This window comes from Mastomys coucha, unplaced genomic scaffold, assembly GCF_008632895.1.
Source record: "Mastomys coucha isolate ucsf_1 unplaced genomic scaffold, UCSF_Mcou_1 pScaffold15, whole genome shotgun sequence".
In the NCBI taxonomy this organism is placed as follows: domain Eukaryota; kingdom Metazoa; phylum Chordata; class Mammalia; order Rodentia; family Muridae; genus Mastomys; species Mastomys coucha.
Window position 1 is genome coordinate 75,799,504 of NW_022196897.1, and position 10,039 is coordinate 75,809,542.

Consider the following 10,039-nt stretch of genomic DNA (forward strand, 5'->3'; position numbering starts at 1 on the left):
ATGAAAGGATTTTATATGGTGTCAAAAATTTAAGATGTTCAAGATCTCAATTTCCAGAGACAAATGCATTTAATGTAATAACAGTCAATAAATCCATTATGCATGCAGATAAATCTATTACACTACTGCCATCTTCTGAAATGATTATCAATGTTTGAAAATATTGTTTAAATAAAAATATAGGATGAAAAATTTTGTTATTACAGTTCAAAAACTCATTTGATGACATATAATAATAAAGTATTTAATTAAAATTTCCATTAAAATAATTGAAATTGGATAGCAGTGTATAAGTTTTTGAACTTACAATATTAAATATGATAATAAAGATATGTTATCAAATTAGAGAAATAAATTTTTAAAATTTTAGCAATGTTTATAAAGCAACCAAAAAAGGTGAGACTATCATAATAATGAGAATTATATATAACAATCAATAACTTAAAAAGTAGGTTATGTGTTCCAATCATAACAAAATGATATGTGATGGAACATAGGCAAACTAAGTCAATTTTACTACTCTGTAATACTTTTAAACTTCAAATAACACATAATTATTTTAAAAATATATTATTTTCTTTATAAATCTGTAAAAATATTTAATGAAAATTATTTTACAATAAATAATTTAGAAGTTTAATTAATATTTGTTAAGATTAATGATAATAGCATAATAAAAGAAAACTAGAAAAAACCTCTGTGACATACATAAACATGAATACCTAGTGGCTGGACTCATAAAAACTCCAGCAATCCAGTTATATAGGTAAATAATTTATTGGAAATTTGAAAAAATATAAATATACATTTCATAGAAACTGGTAAAGTAGGATGTCCAACAAACATATGAAAATGTGCTCAACTTCAGTAGCCATAAAGAAAATAACAAAAACAATTAACATCAGTATTTTACACATTATGTTTACAAAAGTACTAAAACACTAACAATTTCAACTGCTGTTACCAATTTAGAACTTGAAACACACACTACTAAAACTTATAATTTTTCCTCTCCATTTAGTAACACATTCAGCATGCAAAAATTCTTACTCTATCTATACTTATCGTTTTACACCAGAGCTTTCCCATAGAATTTTTAATCTCTGAATTTCTCAATGTATATATTAGAGGATTCAACATGGGAGTAATAGCTGTATAAAAAACAGAAATAGATTTATCAATAGGAAAGTTGGAGACCGGTCTAACATACATGAATATGCAGGGAACAAAAAAAAGGACAACAACCATAATGTGGGAGCTGCAGGTGGACAGGGCTTTGCGTCTCCCCTCCTGACTGTGAGTCTTAAGGGAGCTTAAGATAATTCCGTAGGAGAATAGAAGAAGGACAAAGACTATCATACACATGGCTCCATTATTGGCAACTACAGTGAGGCCAATAAAGTAAGTGTCAGTGCACACAAGTGCCAATAATGGATACATGTCACAGCCAAAGTGGTCAATGACATTAGGCCCACAGAAAGGAAGTTTATATACAGAGAGAACTTGAACCAGAGCATGTGCAAATCCTCCAACCCAGGCTACCACCAAAAGTGAGATACAAACTTGTTGATTCATGACAGTTAAATAATGCAGTGGCTTACAGATGGCTACATAGCGATCATAGGCCATCACCACCAGAAGGAAGACCTCAGCACCCCCGAATAAATGTTCCACAAAAAGTTGAACCAGACAAGCTGTGAAAGAGATGGTCTTTTTATCACAAACTAAGTCTTTAAGCAACTTGGGCAAGATGGCAGTGGAGTAAACGGCATCCATGAGTGACAGAAAGGCCAGAAAGAAGTACATTGGGGAACCCAAGGAGGGGCTGGCAATCACTGTCCCCACAATGAGCAGGTTGCCCACAATAGTCACAATGTACATGAGCAAAAACATGACAAACAATGCTTTTTGCCCAGTAGGATCCTGAGTGAGGCCCAGCAGGACAAATTCTGTGACATTGTTAGTCTCTCCCATTTACTCATCTGTCTTAATTCAATAATACTTCAGAACAGGACCTGCTATAAGTTCTAAAGAAGGCTATGAATCCATTCCATTCAGAAGCACATTTTCATTATTACCTTATACAGTGGTGAACCCAAGAAAAGTATGTAACAAATGTCTTTTCACTTCTTCTTGCAAAGAGGTCCATCATTTTCTGTTAATAAGTCTCTAAGTACACGTTTCTATCTCTGCACTCCTGTGCATATCTCTACAGGAGAGCAAACAGAGGTATCTCAATAATTAATATTTAAAAAACACCTTATATTCAAACAAACATCAATATGCAAGGGGGAATAGTTCCTCTTTTAACTAGATACCTCATGCTAACAATTAAAAATCTCAATATCAGGAATGGGTTGTCACTTTTGGAGTTGTTGGTGAATTGAATACCATAAACTCCCCAAGGGAATGAGAGATTATAATCAACCCTAATAAGATATGTATATTATGGAGTCAGACAATGGTGGTGCATGCCTTTAATCACAGCACTTGAGAGACAGAGGCAGGCAGATTTCTGAGTTTGAGGCCAGCCTGATCTACAGAATGAGTTCCAGGGCAGTCACGAGTATAGAAAAAAAAACATCTCAAAAAAAACAAAACAAAATAAAAAAAAAACAACAAAAAAGATATGCATATTATATCCTTCCTGCCAACATTATTGGATGTTCTCAGAAAAGTGGACAGAAAGATTGTAAAAATTAGTAAAAATGGGGAACTTTAAGGAATAGTATTTTCCAGACAAAACAGGAATTGCATGTAAGAACTCATATACATTGTGACAATATTCACAAGACCTACTCAAGATCAAGCCAGGCAAAATCCAGCATGAAGAAAAGGAGATGACCAAGAAATCCAATTACTTGTTGATAAGCTATGGACATGTGATACCTGCCAGGAGAAGGGGATTCAGTGTCTTCTTAGGTTTAGACCCTCTAGTAGGTCTACTACACAATCAAACAGGCCCCACTCCAAAAGTAGCTGAGTAGCACAAATTGGAATTAACGAGTTACCAAAGCATTATTGTAAGAAAATGAAACAATGTTGAGTGGGTGGAGAGGTGAGAAGGGGTTGGGATGAATGTTATCAAACCATATTGTATGAGATTCTCAAATAATTAATAAAATGTCATATTTTTAATCTGCAGAGAAGTCATAGTATCCTTCACAGAAGATATATTCAACTAACTGTGACACTTAGCCAATTTTGAGCTGGCACTATGAGAAGATAGTTTACAGTATATTCTGTGTCGTTCCTAACATTCTTGTGTAACTAGCATAGTCTGTGATAGGGCACTATTAATAACGGCGCCCAGTAACCTCAAAAACACTTCGTTTTGTTTTGGTTTTCTTTTCTTTCTTTCTTACTTTTTTTTTTTTTTTTTTTTTTTTTTTTTTTTGATTTTCGAGACAGAGTTTCTCTGTATAGCCCTGGCTGTCCTGGAACTCACTCTGTAGACCAGGCTGGCCTAGAATTCAGAAATCCCCCTGCTTCTGCCTCCCAAGTGCTGGGATTAAAGGTATGCACCACCACTGCCCGACTTTCAAAAACACTTTTATTCTTCAAATATATCACAGTCATTTCAAGAAAGGTTTAAACTGTATCAAATAACCCCAATGTTATTTAACATATTGCTGCTTATAGCAACTCGCTCAGTCTATCGTGTTTTCCTAGAATTATAGTTCAGTCCTTTCATCATTGTCAATATCAGTTGTTTGCACAGTTATAGATACTATTGGGATTTTCACACTACTTTGGGGTTTTTTGTTTGTTTATTTGGGATTTTTGTTGTTATTGTCTTGTTTTGTTTTGATTTTTACTTCACCTGGACTATCCTGTGAGTTCTTGTACTTGACTAAAATTATATCCCTAGAGATTGTCTTTTCATTTTTGTATAAGTACTACCAACATTTACCTGTGAAGAGATCTATTTTGTCTGACAAGTAAATTCCATGCATGTGGGTTTGGTTGTGGAGGACATGTGCAGAGCTAAATGTTTCTTAAAATTAGTTGCGATACATCTTCTTCTGCATTCCTTAGTCACATTAGTGCTTCTTCTGCATCAGATTTATACAAGCCCTTCAGCCCACAGGCTGATAAGGCCTGGCCTGTTATAAACACAGGGATATAACAGGATTTATGTCAATTTTGCCTCATTCACTCTCTGTTCACCTTTCAATATTTATTAATAATACTGATATCATGTTTCCAGTAATGTTGATTTCCACTAGGTCAAAAGTAAATGCTATTGTAATTATTTATGCAATAGAGTGAAAATAGAGTTCTTACACTTGCTGTTGAATATATCATTAAATATAATGATATAAATTTGATGATATTTTATATCATGAAAATATATCATTTTTACACTTGTATAAAATGTATTATAAATTCACAAAGATTTAATTTCATAAAATCTAAAAAATAATATGGTTACTTTCAGGTTAAGCTGTCATTAATATTATTTTAAAAACTAATGGTTTAATATAGTTATTAAGACTGAAAAGGGGGCAATGATTAGGGTGTAAAGTGAATAAAAAGTTAACTGATAGAAAAAAATAGATTTAAAAATAGTCATAACTTCAAAAAGACCCTGTATAACCATGAAGTTATTTAAAGCTATATAAAAAATGATATTAAACTATTCAGTAATATTGATATAACCAGAAATAATCATATTAGGTGATTTAAATCAGCCTAATAAAGACAAACCACATTTTTATTTCATTTTGTATTCTAGATTCATCAGCAATAAAAAATATCACATATGTATAGAAGATCTAAAAATAGAAGTGAAACTTTCTAGTGAAACTAAAGGACTCTGAAAGAAGAAGGGACAGAAAACAGGAAAAATAGGAAAAAAATGGGGTAGGTGTCAAACCTCAAAATGCATGAATAACTTGTATGAAAGTTTTCTTATATGATCTACTATAATGAAAATTAAAATGCATCACAAAATATTATATACAGTAATATACAATACCAAATTTAGCATCTACATAAAGAAGGCAATCCACTATGAATTTATATATGTAGACATACTAATTTTTTTAGGAAAGATTTTAAGAAACAGACAAAAGCTTACATATAGCTACTGGAACTTAATTGAATTTTGTTGTCATGTATGCTAAAACTTGAGATGCTGAGCAATTTTGAATTTTCAAATTGAAATATGTCTTCATTAACATCATGTGGAAATTGATGTCTCATAAAATACAATAAAAATAACAGATAGCTTTTACTATATGAAAAATGTTTTCATTGCCATTTGGCAAAATGGAAAATAAAGCCAAGCAGTTTATAACAACTTAATTTTGATTAATTTTATATATTGTTACCTTAATATTTTCTATTTAGAAGCTTTTAAAGAGAATTTCACAACCTCAATTGATTAGCTATGTTTCAATACCTCACATTAATTTTTAGCTACAAATCTTTTCTGTCTTGTGGGTCTTATTATTGCCATAAACCAAAGGGCTTTTTTTTTTACTGAATTGCCTACAGATACATCATATATCCATGTGCGTCCTCAGAAAACATGATGACTTATGGCTTTGCTTAGCTGTAGGAAGAGTACCAAGCTACTGTAACAAACACATTTTAAGATCACTATACAATATCACTTTTTAATATCACTATACAATATCACTTCCAGAGACGTGTCTAAGTATTATACAAATAAATACCTCAAATATAAGGAACACTGAACCATAATGTGAAAACTTACAGAAAAGGTGGTTGGAAATCTTCAAATTCTGGAAAAAACTTCTTTGTACAAATCAATGTTAGGCTATGCTTGTAAAATTATGTAAAAAGCCAATGTAATAAATAGAAATTAACTTGTCCAGCACTTTTTCTTCATCACATAAATAAATACAAAATGAGGAACACTGAAATTATAGGAAATCTTCTCTTTTCAGCCAATTACACTGAAGCCATCAAAAGGCTTTGTTAAGGAGGTAAATTAGCACCCAAGTGCCTCACAAAGACGCCAGGTACCCAACTCATCAAAACTGTGATTTCAGTTCTCAGAAACACTGTGATAGGCGTCTTCTGTGAGTGAAGGCCCAGGTTTTCTTTGAGTCCTTTGAGCAAATTCCTCCTCATTTAAAATATGTGGTCTCTGTGTGGAAGATGCCAGAATATTGAGACCTCTCACAGACTTCTTTAAACATTAAAAAGTATGGTGCCTCAAGGACTAAATACAAAATGAAGAAAACTCCAGCCCAGGCAGATTTGAGCTTTCAGAAGCCTCTTGGGTCATTAAATTAGAAAACTATTTCTTCAGTTTGTGTTTGCAGCACAGCCTGTTACCTTATTTTACATCATCACTACTTTTAACAGATATACTGCTCGTTAGATTATTTGGAACAAATTCAAAGAAATAATCTCTCTTAAACAATTTATTTCCTAAATAACCTCTAGAGATGAAAGACTAGATCTTGCCAAGAGTGAATAGCTAACTACTAAACAGATTTGAAACTCTTGAAGTGTGAAAAGAAGATTTTCAAGTGTTATACTAAAAAGCTAAAAGTTGCAGGTCTTCTAGACTCTATGTTCTTTCTCTGCATTGTTTGTCGGTTTTGTTTTGTTTTGCTTTGTGCTTTTCACCAATCTCTCCTTAAATCTTTATTTTGTTTTCTTCTTTATCCAATATTCTTGGGTCTGATATGCTGGGTCCTTTCTACAAAATCCTGAAAGATGGGTATTCTATGTTACCCAATAGCATATCTTTACCTCTCCCTCTTCAGTCTATTTAGGCAAAATTCTCTTCCTCTGAACTTGTTTTGGTCATTGGAGTCACATCTGCTGTTTCCCACTACCTAATTTCTCTCTCTCTCTTTTTTTTTAAACAATGGTATTTCTTTCTTTTTTTTTAAGACTTATTTATTTATTGTTATATATAAGTACACTGTAGCTGTCTTCAAATGCACCAGAAGAGGGCGTCAGATCTCATTACGGATGATTGTGAGCCACCATGTGGTTGCTGGGATTTGAACTCAGGACTTTTGGTAAAGCAGTCAGTGCTCTTACCTGCTGAGCCATCTCACCAGCCCCCTAATTTCTCTCTTAATACTAATATCATCTAATTTCATCTTAATACTAATAACTAGCCTTACTACATTTTTCTATCATTTTTCTCCATTAACATCCATAATAACTTATATAATAATATACAAAGAAAATCAACTTCCATTCAATGAAAATATTGAAGAAGACACATTTTTCAGCAGCTCATGGAACATTCTCTAAAATATACCATACATTAGGTAACAATACAAATATTTAAAAATTTAGAAAAAATAAATAATTAATTCTATGTATCCACAATAAAATGAAGTTCAGAAACTCACGGAGAGTATATAAAACATCATAGAGTAGTAAATGGGTTACTATAACAATCAAGAGGGAAATCCAATGAGTCTTAGAATTGAATGAAAATAGGACACACACAAACCTATATATTATGCCGAAAGCAATCTGAAGAAGGAAGTTTATAGCTCTAAGAGGCAACATCAACATATCAGAGAAGACTCAAATAACTTAATTATGTTCATTATTTCATTAGCAAAATGTGGGGGATGTGGAAATGAACCCTGTGAAGGAAAAAGTGAAATGGAGACCGAGGCGCAACAGGCTCCTGGAACTCCTGGAAGATCCTGATCTGCCTTACATGGCATTAGATACAAGATGGCACCTGGCACGCTGGTGAGACAGCAAAAAGAAACTGAGGCCAGGGCAGTGGCTCTTACCCCATCTTTGCAGACATACTCACAGGTGATGGCACTTTCCCCCACCCCTGTTCCTTCTGAGTTTTCTCATCAGTCAGGGCTTTCATTAGAGCCTAGTGACAGTATGGCAAGATATGATTGGCCAAGGATTTAGACACTTGTGATGGGCTCAAATATGGTATATAAGCATATGGGCTGGGCAATACACTCAGATCTGTACCCAGTTGTTGGTCTCTAAAGTCAGATTTCACTCGACTTCACTCCATCATGTCTCATTCTCCCTGCCATCCACGGTCCTGTTCCCTCAGCAAAACAATAACCAGGACAAACCTAAACACAATGGATATTAACATTATGGCACTAACTAAATGAGCCTGCACCATCAAATGCCCAAGAATCAGTGAAACAAAGAATTTCCCACAAGAGAATAAATACATAGGGGTCCTGAAGAAATCATTACTTACCAAATTATTTACATTTAATTTATTCTTATTCTATAAATTCATTATATTCATACAAACTTTGAAATTACTTCAATGCTGGAGTATGTTTTTAATAAAAATATTACATGAGAAGCTTTGACTGTGCTAAAATCTAATTAAGTGACATATTATGATAACATAACAAATTATAAATATTCAACCAAATAAACAGTTGTGAAAGCTACATTAACATTTGCACATAAAGTATAATGAATATGGACTATAATCAACTAGAGCAAGAGGTTATTTTTTTATAAATGTGTTGGAAATATCTTTATTATCTCAGTAGTAAGAAAGTTTTCCAATTTAAATTGACTTTAAAAGTGAATTATGCACATCCAACAACCTTCTAACAACGATAGCACATACATAAAGACTACCTTATCACTTTATGATACATTCTGTCTTAGGATTTCTGTGGCATTTACAACCTGGGAAACTCTTTTATATCATCAAATGACTCTGCCAACATGAAGAAAAGGCTTAACCCTCTGAATCAGTTTCTATGTGCTTATCATGAATAAATAGTTCTCAGAAGATTTTGCCTCAAGTATGCTGCTCTCTTCTTAATTGCATCTGATTCTTCCATAGCAGACCAGTATAAATTGCCCATGAAAGCAAAACTGGTTCTGATTTCTTCTTAATCAGAGCCAATTCTTCAGTCAAACTGACCAGAACCAATGATTCTTAATTCAAACTATGGCATAATGTTCCTGATAGAGTCCCTCCTTTACTCTGAAATTTTACAAGCCAGGCCTCCATCGTCAGCATTGCTCTTAACATTCTTCTTTTACAAGATCTAACAGAACATCCACTGAGCTCTGAGTACTCCATGACCTTTCCAGCCCAAAGTTCAAATGCCACGATAATCCTCAGCAAAATGGGTGTCCAGGTCTGTTGTAGTGATATTATACTTCTGAAACTTTTTGTCTTAATTAAATTTCAATTACTGTGATAAAATACCACAACCAGTGCAACTTGGGGAGGAAAGTGTTTATTTCATCTTACAGTTGTAGTCTATCATAAGGCAAAGTTTAGTCAGGAACCTGAGGCAGGAGACTGGAGTCAGTGACTGAAGCAGAGACCATGCAGAACCCTTACCCTATTCCTTAATCATTTGGTTTTTTATAAAATGCCTGCCCAGAGATGTTAATGCCAACTTCAGCCTAGGCCATCCAACACATTCATATTTTTTAAAAACCATATACATTATAAATGTAAAAACATGTGGATAAATGTTAAAAAATATTTAAATTCTTATGTAATAAAGTTAAATTACAAGTATGTGTTCATCCAAATAAAAGGCAAAGATGGCACAAAACTCTCAAACAAGAAATGTTCTGATATATAAAATATAATTAATTCACAGTACAATCAAAAATACCCCATCAGTGAAATCATATTAGAAGTAGAATTCATTGGAAATTGGACAAAAGAGAAATATCATAGAGGATGAAAAATTGGGATGCCCAATAAACATGAAGATATGATCACTTTCAGTAGCAATAGAAAAAAATAGAATATCAGTGAATACCAGACTTATAGCTACTGAATTCAAAAAAATGACAAATGCCTCACAATGTCAAGTGTTGGAACAAATGTACAACATTGAAGTCAAACTGCCAAAATTTATTATTATTACCACGTTCAGTGAGAAGAAATTCTTTTTATGTCTTTAGTGAACATTTTACCCCACAGCTTTGTCATACAATTTTTAATCTCCATGTTTCTTAAAGTATATATTAAAGGGTTCAACATTGGAGTAAAAATTGTATAAAAGACAGTAATATATTTATCAATAGGAAAGTTGGAGACAGGTCTAACATA

The 10,039-nt window shown here is 33.0% G+C and overlaps 2 protein-coding genes across 2 annotated transcripts in view; both read right to left on the bottom strand.

Annotated features, from left to right (window-relative positions):
* Positions 1 to 976: 976 nt before the first annotated feature.
* LOC116092210 (olfactory receptor 4A5-like) lies at positions 977 to 2,021 on the bottom strand. Its single transcript, XM_031373557.1, has one exon. It carries the CDS (start codon positions 1,972 to 1,974, stop codon positions 1,030 to 1,032), a length of 945 nt encoding a protein of 314 aa, XP_031229417.1. The 5' UTR covers positions 1,975 to 2,021; the 3' UTR covers positions 977 to 1,029.
* A 7,838-nt stretch (positions 2,022 to 9,859) lies between these two features.
* LOC116091721 (olfactory receptor 4A5-like) overlaps positions 9,860 to 10,039 on the bottom strand; it is a 1,071-nt gene continuing 891 nt past the window's right edge. Inside the window, exon 2 of the mRNA XM_031373233.1 lies at positions 9,860 to 10,033. Within this exon, the coding sequence (XP_031229093.1) occupies positions 9,860 to 10,033 (174 nt within the window). The remainder of the gene's footprint in view (positions 10,034 to 10,039) is intronic.

Coding starts and splice junctions, on each gene's coding strand:
- LOC116092210 (XM_031373557.1), bottom strand. CDS start 1,974: ATGGGAGAGACTAACAATGTCACAGAATTTGTCCTGCTGGGCCTCACT.